Source organism: Bidens hawaiensis, unplaced genomic scaffold, assembly GCF_021521415.1.
Source record: "Bidens hawaiensis isolate Kalapana, Puna unplaced genomic scaffold, B.hawaiensis_p1.1 tig00015870_1, whole genome shotgun sequence".
Lineage (NCBI taxonomy): Eukaryota > Viridiplantae > Streptophyta > Magnoliopsida > Asterales > Asteraceae > Bidens > Bidens hawaiensis.
In genome coordinates this window covers 471534-489499 of record NW_027492420.1, presented here as the reverse complement: position 1 = coordinate 489499, position 17966 = coordinate 471534, and the positions used below count along the sequence as shown (strand labels likewise).

The window sequence follows — 17966 nt, the reverse complement described above, 5'->3', positions numbered from 1 at the left end:
TGGAGTTGATGCTGTATTTATAGTGCTAGGGTTTCCACTGATTGGGCTCAGCCTTGTTGGCCTACTCCAATTGCTCGGCGCCACGTGTCCTCTGGGACACCTGGTGCTTTCTCATTGGTTGCAATCACGTGGTAGCACATGTGTCATGCTGAGTTGTCCACCTTTCATTTGGCAGCTGTCAACATCAGCATATTCTTATTCCTTAAAAAAGGATACCTTCTGGAAGGTTGTCTGACGTGCACAATCAAGGTTGCCCTAATCCTGATTTGGATAAGGATGAGGTTGATTATGTGCATGTGTGATGCGCGCCTATCCTGAGGATGCGCGAGGTCTTCTCTTTATTCTCACGCGCAGATGTTTCATGCGCAGATGCGCCACGAGCATGTGTGATGCGTGAGCATCTGTGGTGCCTGGGCATATGATGCCTGAGCATATGTGATATGCGCCATGCGCATAGGTTTTGGCTTTGTGCCTTCATAATGTCTTGATTTCAAGTCACTTGTCTGTATCTTTGTGGGTTGACCCGCCTCGCTCATTGTTGAGGCGGGTACATACCTCTTCAAGCCCCCCCAGTCTAATGTGTGTCTTGTCTCGCGCGAGCGAGGCAAGATAGATGTTAGACTTAACATTTTTTGCTTTTTTAGGAGTGGTTTTGTCTTTTTCTTCTTATTATTCCTCATTGTGCGAAATTCTATCCTTTTGGTTGAAAACGAATCGTCTATGTACGTGATGGTTGCTGACGTGGGTCAGTGATGGAGACGTGTCAGACATTTCGTGTGCTCGAGGTGCTACAGTTGCCTTTCGTGTCCCCTCACATGCTATCAGGGACACGTGTCGCGATCGCGTTGGTCCGTTCCTGCGAGTGGGGGCGCGTGAACTCTGGCAGCAGCCGTATAGTTTCCTTTCATGTCTCCTCACACAGTGTCAGGGACACGTTTCATGCTCGCATTGGCCAAGACCTGCGAGTGGGGGCGCGTGAAGTCCGTTCAGCACCAAAATTTCTCTCTCCTGGGCCTATAAAAGCCAGCCCTTAGAGTTTTTTATCCTTCATCTTCTTGTTTATTCTTCTGAGCTTTCCTTTCTTTGTCTTCTGATTACCTTTGTTCTACTTCCCAAATATCTGTTCTTCAGAAGTTTTCCTTGTTTGATTTTACAGTTGTATGTCTGATAGTTCAGACAATACAATCTCCATCCATTGCCGTAGAAAATCGTTAGTAATGTCTACATTGAAGAGAACCGGCAAGTGGAAGAAGGCTGCTGAGGGCTCATCGGAGGAGGTAAGGAGGACCAAGGCGGTGAGGAGGTGGAATGAAATCCCCTGCAAATTGAGGCAGGCTGATCTTGACAGCCTTATCGCCTCTCAGGGCTTTCCCACCCTGTTTGGCTGCATGTTGCCTGGGGCCGGGCAATCGGCGGCGGACCCGCCTGCCGGCTATATATCCCTATATAGCCATTTTTTCACCCACTGCAACCTTCGTCTCCCGATGACAAGGTTTGTGGGTGCACTGCTGAAGTTCTATGGGATTCATATATCCCAAGTCCATCCGTTTGGACTTGTGCGCATGACTCACTTTGAGTTCATGTGCAAATCCCAGCGCGAGGAGCCCACCCCTCGGCGCTTTCAGTATTTTTACAAGCCCAAGATCCAAGACAATTGGTTCTCTTTTATTCCTCGCAGTCAGAAGGTGAAGTGCTCCACTGTTTCTTTCAAGAGCCTTCATGACTGGTCTGAGAGGTTCTTTTACATTAGGGCTGGTGTGATCCCCATCCGCATGACCATGCGCTCGATTTCTTCTGCGCCTGCGGATGTGGGTGTCCTCAAGAACCCAACTGGCGCCTGGGTTAATAAGCTGACCACTGAACCATCCCCCGCCAAGAGCATTCGTGAGGAGGCGCTGGTGGGGGTTGGTATGAGCAAGAGGTGGGCGGACAGCGCGCTTGAGCCCGTTATCCAAGTCGACGGGTTGTGTAAGTTTATCTCATTGCTTTTGTTTTTCTGCGCGAATATAATTCTTTTTTCTGATATCACTTGACTTGTTTTGTGCAGTCACTAAGGAGTATATCCACGCCGCTTATGATGATCAAGTGGAGGGTGGCTCCGTCGAGCTTGGCGCTGGGGAGGTTGGTTTCCCAGATCGCTTCGATGACATGTTCATCCCTGTTGATCTGGGATTTGTCTTCGACAGCGATGCGCCTGGTAAGCCTTTGTACTTATGCATTTGCCTTTATAATATCAAATTTTTCTAACACTTCTGTTGCATGTATTGTAGATGCGCTTGAAAATTACGAGCTGGAGCTCGCGGAAGAGGAGGAGGAGGAGGAGCCGGCCCAACTGAAGCGTAAGGCTAAGGGGAAAACTGGCGCAGGGGCCAGTAAGAAACAGAAGAAGGATGATGCCCCTGTTGTTCAGGATCCTCCTACTCAGGCGGGGGTATTTGGGAAAACCCCGGGGTTTACCACCAAGGTTTCATTGGCTTCCCTGCCTCAAAAAGTGGGCAGACCTCCTGTCCACTTGAGATATGGTGGCGCTACCTCCTCCCTTCGCGCTACGGAAAAGGGAAGTGGCATTGCGCCTTCGACAGGTATACTTTGCTTATCTTTTATGGTTCTATGAGCGCGATTCTTATAGAATTACTAATGAATCTTGTCTTGCTTAAATGTTTGTAGAGCCGGCGACAGCGCTACAAGATGCCGAGGCTGCGCCGGAGGTCGCTTCGAAGTCCCCTGTTTTACCGTCAAAGAAGGGTAGAATGGACTTCATGGCGATGTTTGCTTCGCGAACGGAGTTATGCCAAGGTACGTATTGCGCTCTTATTTTCTGACTTTCTTTTAGATCAAGTCACTAACCATTTCTTGTTGTTTGATTTTTTCATAGAAGCTGTAGCTGGCGTACGAGCTTCTGGCGACACTCCTGGCGCCGGCGCCAGCGCCGTTGGTTCTGTTCCTGCTCCTGCAAGCGATGAGTCTCCCCTCATCGGGATTAGTAAGGAGCAGGAGGCCGTTTTGCGCGCCGACCTGGCGGCGCCGAGACCTCCCTCACCTCCCCCTGCGCACAGCCCTCCTCGCGAGACTGATTTTGATTCAAGGTCGCAGGAGAAGAGGCCTATTTCAGAGGAGGATGAGGAGGTTCATGCTGAGGACTCCGATGGCGCCCGCGCCAGCCCTGCCGCGCCCCGAGGCTTCGTGTCGGAGATTTCTCGTGGGGCTGGCGCTGACTTTTCTGCTTCATCCCCGCAAGTATAGGTTATTTCTTGCTCCGCTGCGCGGACTTCCATCTTATGTTTTGATGACTTAGATAATTTCTTTGTTTTTGCAGGAAACCGATCACACTTACCGCCCGAGATGGAATATTTCTGATGGATAATTTCTTATGTCCCACGGATGGCGCCAATGAAGAAGCGTGGATCGACTCACTGGTAGACGATCTACTTTCCTCGGGTGTGATTATACTATTTCACCGATGGTTTTCTTGGATCTGTGTTCTTCCACCTACAAAATGAACAACACCGTTAACTTACCCCTCAGAAAGGGACAGAGGGGTCCTCTTTGGGGTAACCCTCCGGTGTGAGAATAAGTATTTTGTGGAGAAGATAATAATCTGTGTATATAGAATATGGAGAGTCTTGCTGAATAGCTGAATACTCTCTCTGATGGTGTTACTGGATGTAACTGTCTGTGAGTGAATGTGATTGAATATGATTGAATGTGAAATGAATGAGTATGTTACTGGCTGTAACTGTCAACTGTTGGATGTCTCTTCCTTGTGGAGTTGATGCTGTATTTATAGTGCTAGGGTTTCCACTGATTGGGCTCAGCCTTGTTGGCCTCCTCCAATTGCTCGGCGCCACGTGTCCTCTGGGACACCTGGTGCTTTCTCATTGGTTGCAATCACGTGGTAGCACATGTGTCATGCTGAGTTGTCCACCTTTCATTTGGCAGCTGTCAACATCAGCATATTCTTATTCCTTAAAAAAGGATACCTTCTGGAAGGTTGTCTGACGTGCACAATCAAGGTTGCCCTAATCCTGATTTGGATAAGGATGAGGTTGATTATGTGCATGTGTGATGCGCGCATATCCTGAGGATGCGCGAGGTCTTCTCTTTATTCTCACGCGCAGATGTTTCATGCGCAGATGTGATATGCACGAGCATGTGATATGCGCCACGCGCGGATGCGCCACGTGCATATGTGATGCGTGAGCATCTGTGGTGCCTGGGCATATGATGCCTGAGCATGTGTGATGCGTGAGCATCTGTGGTGCCTGGGCATATGATGCCTGAGCATATGTGATATGCGCCATGCGCATAGGTTTTGGCTTTGTGCCTTCATAATGTCTTGATTTCAAGTCACTTGTCTGTATCTTTGTGGGTTGACCCGCCTCGCTCATTGTTGAGGCGGGTACATACCTCTTCAAAATATTTGCACTCGACATTGATTGCATTAAGCGTCAAGATTTTGATAACTGAACATTGTTATAAGTTAAATAATTTATTTATCGCTGCAGAAGGAGAAGATAAGAGTCAATTGTTCTATTTGCATCTTTCCCACAGAAGATGTTAATTGTAAGCTGCAACACATCCGTGTTTGTTTTCTCGGCGAGCAAATACCTTAAAAGTAAAATATGTAGCAGTAACTAGAGTTACCATGGGCGGAGAAAATGATATGTAGTTACTTAGACATTTGTCTTTGTTGTGAACTAAAATTCCGTTCGAGTTATAAAAGATGATGTGCTGTTTGGTCTAAATTCTAAACGCTTGAAAACATCATAGGTAAATTGGACGTTTGTGTAACAGGTGAAAACAGATTTGAGTTCGGATAGGCCATTTGTTTTTAGCGTGGGACTGTTTGAGTTGGATTCGTGGATTGACCAGCAAACAAGTATGTTGTTCATTGAAAAACGACTTTTCAGTTTCCACTCAATGAGTAACGGTCTTATGAGTTGGTAAAAAACCAAGACCAAGACCTGCCTAATACAAATTTTCAGAAATTATGATGAAAATAATGACCTCTAATCTAACTTCGCTAAAGTAGTAAAATTCAGCAAATTTAATCTACGATATAATGGATGACCACCGTTGAAAGGATTAAACCCGCCAAGGAGACTACAGTTTACGATTTATTCATGGCCAGCGAAGACATCACCAATCTCCCACATTACTAGCACCGTATCAAGAAAGATTATTACCAGGAGGTGATTGAGCAGGGGTCTTTTTTATTATTCCAGTGATCCAGTCACCCCATATTAGCTGCTTTTTGGCTTCTTCGTTTTTAGTGGTCCGTTTAACCAAATAAAGTGTAACGACAAATTACATGGCATCACCATATTAGATTCGCCTTCATGCATAAATTCTCCAACAGTGTGAATTGTGAGGTCTAAATTTTATCAAAAAAGAGGGTTGAAAGTAGCGTAGTTTAACATACATGGTAACAACCATATATACATCATTGGTTCACAAGAAAAATGGTAAATGAAATAATTTACGAGCATAAATGATGGCACGCATTGATCTTATACTAGGGGTGTATGAATTATACATGCTGACTTAATTTGAATATAAAAATTAATGATATAGGATGCGAAAGGTGCAATCATTCACATAACTATCTATTAGCGTGGACTACGTACATGGAGCATTATGTCTTTCATTCCCATAGTGCTTGAACTGTGTTCTCCAAATGTATCACTAGTGGCAACAAGAGGATACGTGCCATGTTCTTCACTTTCAATCATGAAACTACTTGTTTCAGTGTAATTTTCTTGAGTAATCCAGGGATGATGTTTGCCGGACTTCCTCAATGTTTCAAGCTCCATGGTCACATCTTTCATGCTAGGCCTGTTTGCACCCACCTGGCTAAGACATCTACAAACCAAGTCACACACTGGTTTTAACTGCTCATCAGTTGCTTCCTTTACAACTTGATGGTCAAGAATCTCAAGTAATCGATTTTCCTTCTTTGCCTTTAGAAAATATGTAGCGAGATTTGTATCATCAAAACCTCGTTCTGGGTCAATAGGTTTTCTTCCTGTTAAGAGTTCTGCTAGAACCACTCCAAAACTATAAACATCACTCTTGTCTGTTAGATGACCCGTATGGAAATATTCAGGATCCAAGTATCCTATGGTCCCTTGAACTAGTGTAGTGACTTGCTCATGACCTAATGGGACTAACCTTGATGCACCAAAATCTGCAATTTTTGCGATGAAATTTTCATCTAATAATATGTTAGTAGATTTCACATCTCTATGTATGATGGACATTCTAGCATCGTTGTGAAGATAAGCAAGTGCACCAGCCGATTCATGTGCTATCCTTAAACGACTATCCCATGACAATCTCCCCTTCCCACTTCTATTACGAATGTGGCTATGAAGAGTATCATTAGAAACAAATTCATAAGCTAGCAATGGGACATCAGTTTCCAAACAACATCCCAAAAGTTGCACAACGTTTGGGTGATGAATTTGTGCAAGAATTACCATTTCATTTATAAACTGATCCCTTTGCCCCTGGTCCAATCTTTGGGACTTTTTGATTGCTACTATACGTGTATCTAGTAGAGTTCCCTTGTACACAGTGCCATTACCCCCTCTTCCAAGAATATTATCCTCCGCGTAATTGTTCGTTGCCTTTTCTAGTTCTTCAACTTGAAAAATCTTCATGACGCTACGACCTGTGGTCTTAAGTTTATTTTCCAATAGTATACCTCCATTTTGCTCAAATAGTTGTTCTCTTAGCTTAATTAGCTTTCTTTGTTTTACCATTATGTGCAACAAAGATAATCCAATCAGTAATGTGAGGAACCCAAGCCCTAATCCTGCATGTGATTAGAAGATAGATACTAGATTAAGATAACCCGACCAACAAATTATGCTTGAGTATGTTTTCGATCTGGGTTAACTTGTAAATTATTTTTAAAAAATAATGTAACATACTATTTTAATGTAACAATCAAAGTAATTGGTGATTAACAAGTTTCTATCAAAGTAATAGTCACTCACACTTGCCTAGATTATTTAGTTTGATGGGTTTGTTTTAAACTTGTTGTCATGATTAGAACATGCACACAACACATGTGCATCAGTGCATGTGTATAAAAACAATAGTATATTTTCTAAAATTTGTAATATGTATAAGTTTCAAACTATAGAGCAGAGCAGAGGCAGTTAAAGAGGAATTATTGAAAGTTATATAATTATATGTATTTTTATTTGTTTTAATATAAAAGGAAATAAGATATTTATATTGGGGAAAATTTAACGTACAAATTAAATTAACATACTAAGTGTGATTATCAAGTAATGTAATTATATAATTACATTGTAGTGTAATTACACTACACTATAACTACACTATTTACTTCTCACCGTTAGCATATTAATTTAATTTCTATTTGATTCAAACCATAGATTGGATGTTGCACTTCTTCTATTATGTGTTTATATCAATATCAATTAGGAAAAAGGATAATACGTTAACTGAATAGAAAATTCAAGCATACATTTTACCTTATTCTTAACTTTTCAAAAATAAAAATAGAAATAGAAATAAAAAATACAAATACCTAACGATAAGTGAAGGACGTTTAATGAATTTCGCTGACAACCATGTTTAACGTTGGCATCACCGGAATACCCTTCTTCACATTTGCACGTGTAATTCCCCTCAGTATTCTCACAAACTCCATAACACGGGTTCATACCAACACATTCATTGGTATCTATAAGATAAACAAAAGATCGAATACCAAATTTATTTTAACTTCATGACTAAATCAATCATAGTTCATAACCTAAAAAATTATTTAGTTTCGATGATTAAGTGCATACAATATGTGTGGCTATACTAACATAAGTTAATAGTCCACTTAAGTGCATGGTCTTTATGATGTAAATACTAGCAAAAACTATTCATCTCACATCACATGAAACATGAGGTTATCTCAATGTCTATGTGGCACTGACATGACTGGATAACTAGCAAAAACTGATTATCCCACAAGACACTGCCTTATTATAATAATAAAAATAAAGGTGCGTTATCACTTCACAAATTAATGTTTGACACTTTAAAAGTCAAAACGGAAAATTAAATAAATAGTTTCACATGTGCCCTTCTGTAAACTATTTATTTATTATGGGTTTAGATCAAATACAAATAAAATTAAAGTGCTAATTGTGAGAATCAAGTAGTGTAATTATATATAAAAGTCAAAACTGTTCATCTTTTAATTTTTTATCTCCACTTTCTTCACTAATTTCGTTTCAGATTTTCAAAGTTAATGAAAAATTATATTTATAAGTTGGAAAAAAGAAGTCAACCAATGTAAGAGACTTGATTTTGCAATTTAAAAGAGGTTAGTAACGCAACGTGTTGCCTATCTATTTGATATAAAAGAATATATATTTTAAACTGAATAATAGAGAAAAGTCTATGAAGCAAATCTAAACATTTTTTAGTTATTAGTTATGTATGTATTGTCTTTAAACACGTAAAAATCAAGTGAATGGTTGATTTTATTGCGTTATAATCGATCTATGTAAATTTTTGTAAATATGTGAGATATGATTGTAATAATTAATATCAATTACCTTTGCATCCAGGAAACAAGTACGGATTTCCTTGATAACCTACTTGTATATATAATTACTCTACTTAATTTTCACAATTAACACATTAATTTCATTTGTATTTGATTAAAACCCTTAAGATATATACATATGTATATATATATATATTGAATTTTAATATTGTCTTTTTATGTAGCCAGTGACATGTACGTTCGGATGACATTTAAGTTAATTAATTAAATGTAAAACACATGTCGATCACTTATAAAAGATGGTTATTCTCTTTACTTTTTTTACAGAAATTGGTTTAAGTATTATTTTTTTATATAAAATTATATATTTCATGGCTAAAATAATTTCGGATAGCCGGGACATGATTATCCATTATTATATATCTACTTACGTCAATTTATACACATTACTTTGTGCAATCATTTGATAATAACTAATTGTTCTCTCATTATTTAATATATGCAACTAACATATTATTATAATAAACATAAAATGTTCGTATGTCACATCAGAAGAAAGTCAAAACTTGAGGCCAGGTCACCTTTTATCTCCACCTTCCACACTAATTTCATTCTAAAGTCAAAGTTGATAAAAAAAAATTAAATTTACATAACTCATATAGAATAAGTTGAATTAAGTAATACAGTTTGTAATCTTCCACCTCCCGTCACCCCTACCCACCACCGGAAAAACCCTAGCCTCCACCTCCCGTCACCCCTACCCTCCACCTCCGGTGCGCCGCCGCAGCCACCTGCCTCCTCCACCTCCAGTGCGCCACCGCCTGCCTCTCCACCTCCGGCGACCTCCAGCCGCCGCTCCCCTACAGTCGGCGCTCACCTCCAGCCACCGTTCACCACCTGCATCCGCCGACCTATTGTCCATATCCATCAACAAGTGGTCGTCCAAATAATGATATGAAGTCCCCCAACGTAAGAAAACCCTAGCTCCGAAAATCTCGGGCGATCCACGGCGGCATGGATTCAGAAGAATGGGAACAACCACGTAATCGGAAAGGGAAACGGAATGATCATCAGGCTCAAGGTAATAAAAAGGTTTTATCGAAGTTTTTTGTCTCAAATCTTCCCCCAAAGTGTTTTTCGCAAGACTTAAAAGATGTTATGGGTAGCTTTGGTCGTTACGAAGGTTCCTATATAGCTAGGAAGCTGGATAAATGGGGTAAGAGGTTTGCTTTCGTATCGTTTTCCGAGGTGAAAGATGTCAAACGGTTGGGAGATGAGTTATTAGATGTATGGATCGGTTCGTATAAGTTGTTTATTGCGATTGATCGGTTTGTGGATGGTGAGAATATAGATAGACCCGATTCTGGTAATAGGGGGAAGACGGCTTCTGTTCCTGTTAATAGCCATGCAAAACCTAGTGGTCAAGCAAACCCTAGTTCCGAAGGATCCGATAGGAATGGGGTTCCTTATGCATCAGTTGGTAATGGGCGTTCCTTTGTTGATTCTTTGTTAAATCGGAACAAAGTAGATGAGATTAAGGTGGATGATTCGATGGAACGGTTTTCTCATTGGAAGGGATGTGTTCTTACGGGGAGGGTGGTGAATCTTCACACGTTAACTTCTTTGAAAAAGTTGGTTCGGAAGCATGGTTGGAGATCATTAGATATTAAGTATCTGGGAGGGCTTTTAGTGGTGTTGGTAATCTACGTTAGTGGGGATAGGGATGCCTTCCTGAATGACAAAGACAAATGGTCAGACTGGTTTGAGTGTTTAGAACCTTGGTCTGATAGAACTAGTGTGGAGGAGGGTCGGATCGCCTGGCTCCAAGTTCATGGGGTTCCGGCTCAGTTGGTGTTACACGAGGTATTCGATTTGATTGGAAGCAGATTTGGCAAGGTGGTTCAATCGGCTTCCTTATCTGCTGAAGAGAACAACTTATCGTATACTCTCATCGGTGTGTTGAGTAAAGAGTGCAAACGGATTGTGGATCGGGTGGACATTAATTGGAGGGGGAAAATTTTTAAAGTGTGGGTGGATGAAGATGTTGGGGAATGGATACCGGAATGTGTAGTAGAGTATGAAGAGGATGATGGTTCCGTTTTACCGGAGGAGGATAAGTGTGATGATAATATTGTGCAGGATGAGTTTCATAATGTGCATCGTGAAAAGGGCGAATGTTCTCAAGCTAATGAAGTTTCTATCAGGGAACATGTTGTTAATGGGTTGGATGGTTGTGTGAACGATAATTCTAACGTGATGGTCAGTGAGTTTTCGAACTCTTATGATCATTCTAATGAGGAGGCGGTCGAGAATGGTAACGGTGATAGTACAAATGTTTCTGCGTTGAAAGGCAAGGGACATAAGAAGTTCAGACGGAAGTCTTTATTTTCTAATCGGAGTGGGGGTAGTGGTTCTAGGGAGCGTCCTAAGAAGAGACCAAGGGAGGATTTAGATATGTTTGATCTTGATAGGTTTATCGGTATTATGCACGTGCCTTCGGATGTTACTAGGGGTATCGAGACAGGTGTTGAAGGAGTGTTCTTAACACCGGATCTTAACAAAGGGCAGTCTACTAATACGGAGGTGGTTCGAGACATCGAGGGAGAGACTGCGGAGCCCTCGATGATTGGTAGAGGTATTGATCAGGTGCAACACTAAGGTCCGATTGAGGTGGAGTTGGAGAAGACCATTGAGTTGAGTAAGGCGTTAGGTGTTAAGAATTTGCAAGATTTTGTTTCTAATGTTAAAGAGGTTCTTGTTTCCGAAGGCTATCAAGAAGGTGTTCAATGAATGTTTTTTCTCTGAACATTCGTGGGTTAGGGAGTTCTAGCAAAGCCGATTGGATTCAAGGTCTTCGAGTCCATCATGAGGTTAGTTTTATTGTTTTACAAGAGTCGCAATTTGTTTCCTTGGATTCTGTGGATGTGGGACGGTTTTGGGGTTATGGTGAGTATTCATTTGATTGGGTTCCTTCGTCTGGAAGGTCGGGTGGGTTATTATCGATCTGGGATTCCCAAGTCTTTCGTATGGAAAGGGTGGTCAAGAATAATAATTGGCTTCTAGTTTCGGGCACTGTGAAAGGAAAGAGTAGCTTGTTTCATATTCTCAATGTTTATTCTTCTCAAAATCTAGTTACTAAACGAGCACTTTGGAGGGAAATTCGTGATTTTATCGGGGAGGGTAATGGGAGGTGGATTGTGGCAGGAGATTTTAACTCGGTTCGGTGTGCCGAGGATAGGCGGAATTCTTTGTTTAATGTGGGTGAGGCCAATGAGTTTAACGATTTCATTGATGATTCGAATCTTCACGAGTACTCCTTGAAAGGGAGGCGTTTTACTTTTGTTGCAGGAAATAATATTGACAGAATCTTCGTTAATTGGGGTTTCTTTATGGAATGACCGTGTGCGGAGTATATTGCTCTCGAAAGGAATAAGCCGGATCATAGTCCGTTGGTTTTGAAAATTGGTTCTTCCAAGAACTATGGTCCCAAACCGTTTAGGTTTTTCAATTCATGGCTTGGTAGAGAGGATTTTGGGACGTTGGTTAAGAAGACGCTTGTTGATGGCTCGTTTCATGGTTCTCCGGACGCGAGATTGTTGTATAAATTTAAAGCTTTGCGTGATGCTATCTCTAGATGGGCGATCGATTGTAAAGCCAAAGAAAAGGAGGAAAGGGTTTTATTGGAGCAAGAGTTGCGTGATTTGGACCAAACCATGGAGGTTCGGGATTTGTTAGAAGAAGAGACATGGTCTTTAAGCGAAATTAAAAGACGGCTAGGCGAGTGGGATAATCATTATTACCGGGATTTGAAGCAAAAGGCTCGGTGTAATTGGGCGATTCATGGAGACGAAAATTCTCAATTTTTTCACGGTTTTATTAATAAACGTAAAGCTTCAAATTATTTTTCGGGTTTGGAAGTGAATGGGGCGTGGGAAACAAACCCGGTTCTCATTAAAAAGGAAGTTTTGCGTTTCTTTGCTGGTAAGTTTAAAGAATCTATTACACATCGGCCTCGGTTGATTGGATATGGGTTTTCGGTCTTGTCTTCGGTGGAGGCGGATTTTTTGATCAGTGATTTTTCCGTGCATGAGATCAAGAAGGCGGTTTTTGAATGCGATAGTGACAAAGCCCTGGGCCGGATGGTTTTAATTTTAGGTTCATTCGGTTTTTTTGGGAGTTGTTCGAGAAAGATTTTGCAGATATTCTTGATCATTTTCATAGTGTTAAAAGTTTTTGCTCGGGGGTTGGATCGTCTTTTATCACCTTAATTCCTAAGGTAAACAATCCGTCATCTTTGGGGGATTTTAGACCGATAAGTCTCATTGGTTGTATTTTAAAGACTGTGTCGAAGGTGTTAGTGAATCGACTCAAAACGGTTATGAATAAGATTGTCTCAGAGCATCAGTCGGCTTTCTTATCAGGAAGATATATTCTTGATGGCCCTTTGGTGGCTAATGAGGTTATTGCGTGGGCTAAGAAGAGGGAGAGAAGAATTTTTATGTTCAAGATTGACTTCGATAAAGCCTAGGATAATGTGAATTGGGAGTTCTTGTTGTCGGTTCTTTCTCAGATGGGTTTTCCTTCGGTCTGGTGTGATTGGATTAGTGGTATTTTGTTGGAAACCAGATCATCTGTTCTTGTTAATGGATCTCCTACTTTCGAATTTGGGTGTCATAAAGGCATTCGTCAAGGTGACCCGTTATCGCCTTTTCTTTTTATTATTCTGATGGAGGCTTTTTCAGGTATGTTGAAACAAGCCTGTGATATAGGTGCGTTTCATGGTATTACTCTTCCTAATGAAGGTCCTACTTTATCCCATCTTTTTATGCGGATGATGCTATGATTATGGGAGAGTGGTCTTCTTTTAATTTTGATAACTTGAAACGTATTCTTCGCATATTTTACTTGTGTTCGGGGCTAAAGATTAATCTCCATAAATCAGTGTTATTTGGAGTAGGTGTAGAAGATGGTGAGATCGATATCCAAGCTGGTTTCATGGGTTGTAAGCCGGGTAGAATCCCGTTTTCTTATCTAGAGATTATGGTTGGTGCTAACATGAATAGGGTGGTTAATTGGGAACCGGTTGTGTCCAAGTTCAAGAAGAGGCTTTCTAAATGGAAAGTTAATTCGTTATCTATTGCCGGTCGGGTAACCCTTATTAAATCGGTGCTGGATAGTCTTCCCACTTATTATTTTTCGCTTTTTAAGGCACCCAAGAAGGTTATCAATGATTTAGAAGCTTTGATGAGAAGGTTCTTATGGGGTGGTTCGGATGAAGTGAGGAAGATGTCATGGGTGGCTTGGGAGGTAGTCACCAAACCTATAAAAGAAGGGGGTTTAGGTATCGCTCGTTTAGAGGTTAATAATCAAGCGCTGATTACTAAATGGCTTGGGAGATTTCTAAACGATCATCACGCGATGTGGAGAAGAGTAGTGTTGTCTATTCACGGGTCCTCGCGCTGTTGGGGGCTTGCTCCGGTTAATAATGGGATTCCCGGGGTTTGGAAGAATTGTGTTATGTTTTGGAACAAATTTAAGGTTGATGATGTGGGTTTTAATAGAGTGATCCGGGCCACAGTTGGGAATGGTCGCCAAGTTCGGTTTTGGATGGATTTGTGGTTGGGTTCGGCGCCGATTATGGACAAGTATCCGTCCTTATATGCGGTAGAAAAACATAAAAATGTCTTGTTAGCGGATCGGTTGGTGGTCACTGGATCCTCTCGTCGCATTGTGTGGGATTGGCTTAGAGCTCCTTGCTCCCAACAGGAGGTGATCGGGAAGCAAGAGTTGGAAGATCTCCTTCAAGGGGTGGTGATGGTTGACCGTGAAGATTCATGGTCTTGGGCGGTTGGTAGCTGCAAAGAGTTCGAGGTTTCGTCGATTAAAAGATGATGGTGCGGTCCGTTGTGGATGCTGGGAGTTTCGGTTTTCAATGGAGCGATTGGGTCCCGAAAAAATGTAATATTTTTATGTGGAGGGCCGTTCTGGATTGTCTTCCAACCAAGGAGGCTTTAGCTAGGCGTCATTTGCATTGTGATGATCATAGTTGCGCTTTATGTGAGAGTAATGAGGAATCGCTCGAGCACTTGTTAACCGGGTGTTTCATTTCTATGGCCGTTTGGAATGCGATTGGTTCATGGTGCAACATCCCTAGATCTTTTGTTTTCCATGTCAATGATTTGGTGGAAGTGCATAAGGTTAGTGGTGCGACGGGGAACAAGAGATTGATTATTCATGGCGTTGTCATCATTACTTGTTGGAGGATTTGGCGGGCTAGGAATGAAAAGATTTTTTCGGGCAAGAACACTAAGGTGGTAGAAATGGTTGCGGATATAAAATCTTTGGGTTTTCTTTGGTACAAAAATAGATCTAAGATAGGGGTAGTGGATTGGAAAAGATGGTGTTTATTTGATGTAACGTGATTGTTGTTATTGGTTTTTGGCTTTCGGCGTCTATCTTCGTCTTGGTGATAGTCGTTGGTTGTGTTTGTTTTTAATGAAAGTCAATTTTCAAAAAAAAAAGTAATACAGTTTGTAAAAGACTTGCTCTTACAATTAAAAACAAAAATAGCGTCGCAGCTTGTTAATCGCTTAACTTCTATTTCAACATAAACGAAAATATATTTTAAGTTGAATAATAGCTAGTGAAAAGTCTATGAAGTGAATCGAATTTTGCAATAATCGTGAGTAACCGAACAAGAAGAGGAAGGACATAGTTGCTGACCTTTTATTAGTCATGTATTCTCTTTAAACACAAAAATTAAGTTGACTGGTTCATTTTATTGTGTTATAATCTATGTAATGTGAAAGTTGGTAACTAATTGAGATATATTGATTGTAGGCAGATCATTACCTTGGCAGCCAGGATACAAGTATGGATTCCCTTCATAACCTTGTTTACATTCGCAGCGGTAACCACCAGCTTCCCTTGCAGAGTCAACACACGTGCTATTTGAGTATTTGCAGGCAAAATCAGTGGTTCCGTTGGCCTGAGCACAACTCATCGTACCGATAGCCCAGTCAAGTACTATCGATACATCAGACTCAATCCTATCTTCGAAAGAAGTGTCGTTTAAATCAACTGTGCCTTTGAACTTTAACTCGCTAGGATCACCAAGAAAGGCATACGTACAAGGAGCAAACAGACTCTTATCGGTCCTTTCACTTGAATTCCGCAAGGAAGAGATGCGAGTTGTGTAGTAGTTAATGTCTTGGGATATGGATGATCGACAGCAACCATTTCCTGTGCAGTCAGCATCACCAACCTCCTCCGGTTTTGTGCAAAACACCATGCAACCCGTATACAAGTTCTTATCCTTTGTTCTTGAGGTCAACCAAGCAGAACCATCACAGCCGAGGACGGTGAACTTGTTTACTGTTGATATGGTGTATGGCCAACTTGTAAAATTGAAGGAGAATCTGATAAAACTTGTGCTGCCATCATGAAATTCGCATTTACTCTCTACTACATTGGTAATCCGCAGGGTGGAGTCAGATATCAATTTGATGGAGTTGTAACCTGTTCTGGTAAAAGAAGGCCTTGCAGGGTTTAAGGACCTGTCGCAGTAGATAACAAACATCGTGTCTATAGCACAATTTGAGTTGAGGCCAAAAGGGTATGGGACAGTCAAGTCCCCACATCGGCTGTCGCAGCCTGGCTTTGCTAAGTTGGTTGAGTAATTGACGAGGTTGTAGGTTTCATTATTAGCTGATGCTGTAAAGGTGAATATTGTTAGAAATAAAGCCAACATAAGAAGAACAAGGAGTTTCATGGCTACCATGTAATTTGTGGTTTGATATTTGAGGGATACTTAATTCGTCTAACTTTAACTTTATATATATAGAGCACAATGTAAACCCTCTGCAATTTCCTATCGTAGAAACACTAACAATAATAATAATAATAATAATAATAATAATATATGAAAAATAAATATACATATAAGAAAAGATTGATTCCTGACTTTTCCACGGAGGATATTTATTTGGGACGAGCTGATAGAGAGAGTTTCGGTGTTATTCTCATTTGCATTTTGATTCTTCTTTAAAGGAAAAGATAAACCAAACTCTTTCTTCATGGCACATGAGTCGACAATTCAACTGGCACATAACTACATAATTGCATAAGATATTTGTTAGATGCTTGACTGTGACATGCAAATGGTCTGAAGAAAAATTTCAAGTTGATTTGTCTAACGTACACTGAATAAAAATCAACTGTAGCAGTGTATTTTCATTAGTTTGACTTGACTTTTGGACCGTAACATAACTACATAATTGCATAAGATATTTGTTAGATGCTTGACTGTGACATGCATGTAGTATTGTATCAAATTGTATCTTGTATTGCATACCCGAGCAAACCTTTGGCCGTGGGTATATATACTTTATTGTTTCCTTAGTATAGTATCTACTATGAACGGGAGTTTTAAAGTTGTGTACTTTATTGTATCAGTTTGAGATAATTTTACAAGTAGAAGACATGGTAGTAACCAAAGGGCTTGTAATCGCCCCATATTAGTTGTGCTTTGTGCTTTGGTTGAGGTGGAATCGTGGGTGGCGGCGGTAGCGGGGCAGATGGCAGCGTGGCTAAAGATATAGAAACATTGCTAAGTTCAATCGAATCAGGGTTATCTATAGCACCAATACAAAATTGAGTAAGCATTGCTGTAGTAAAATCATCCCAGGTGAGGAAGTTCGAACTCCGAAGCCAACCATTGAACCACTAGAATGGTTCATCCGCGAAGGATTCAATAACATAGGGAAACCGCTCGTCGCCATAGATCGCGTAAAAGAGTAAATATTGTTCGGCTTGAGAGATCCATATAGCGTGATTAGATCTAGTAAAAATAGGTAATCGTGGATGCTCCCACAAGAGTTCTTCCAAAGCCATCTAGGCTAAGGCTCAATAAAAGCACCAATTGTTACGGTTTATTCGAGGCAACCGTCAATCTCTCAAAAACACAAAAGAAGAAGAGAAAATAGACCCAAAATAATAAATTTTTCTTATTCTTTTTCTTAAACGAGATTATAATATATAGAAAAATAAAGAAATAAAAATAGAAAAAGATAAATAGTAAGGAAATCTAATTATAATATAATAAGAAAACTAAATAAAAGATAATTAACTTAATTAATATATTAAACTTAAATAATATTTATATTTATGATCGTATCATCGACCCAAATTTACTTCATATCGGGTTTGGGTTGTGTCAACATTTGGCACCCCTATTTAAAATATAACAAATAATATTTTGATTTTATTAAAGTTGCTAAAACTTAGCAATTACTAAAAATATGGAATTGTTTGAGTAATATACTTGAGTATGCTTTATTTGATATTCTTTTAGAGGAGTTTAAAATTGAGTTTCGGGTGATGGAATTTGTAACAATAATCGTAACTTTAAACCTCAAATGATATA

The 17966-nt window shown here is 40.4% G+C and overlaps 1 protein-coding gene across 1 annotated transcript; it reads right to left on the bottom strand.

Annotated features, from left to right (window-relative positions):
• Window positions 1-5546: 5546 nt before the first annotated feature.
• LOC143549943 (wall-associated receptor kinase 5-like) lies at window positions 5547-16350 on the bottom strand. The gene is made up of 3 exons (XM_077040708.1): window positions 15395-16350; window positions 7565-7720; window positions 5547-6817 (listed from the first exon to the last, which is right to left on the bottom strand). Exons 1-3 carry the CDS (start codon window positions 16320-16322, stop codon window positions 5610-5612), a joined length of 2292 nt encoding a protein of 763 aa, XP_076896823.1. The 5' UTR covers window positions 16323-16350; the 3' UTR covers window positions 5547-5609.
• Window positions 16351-17966: the final 1616 nt, after the last annotated feature.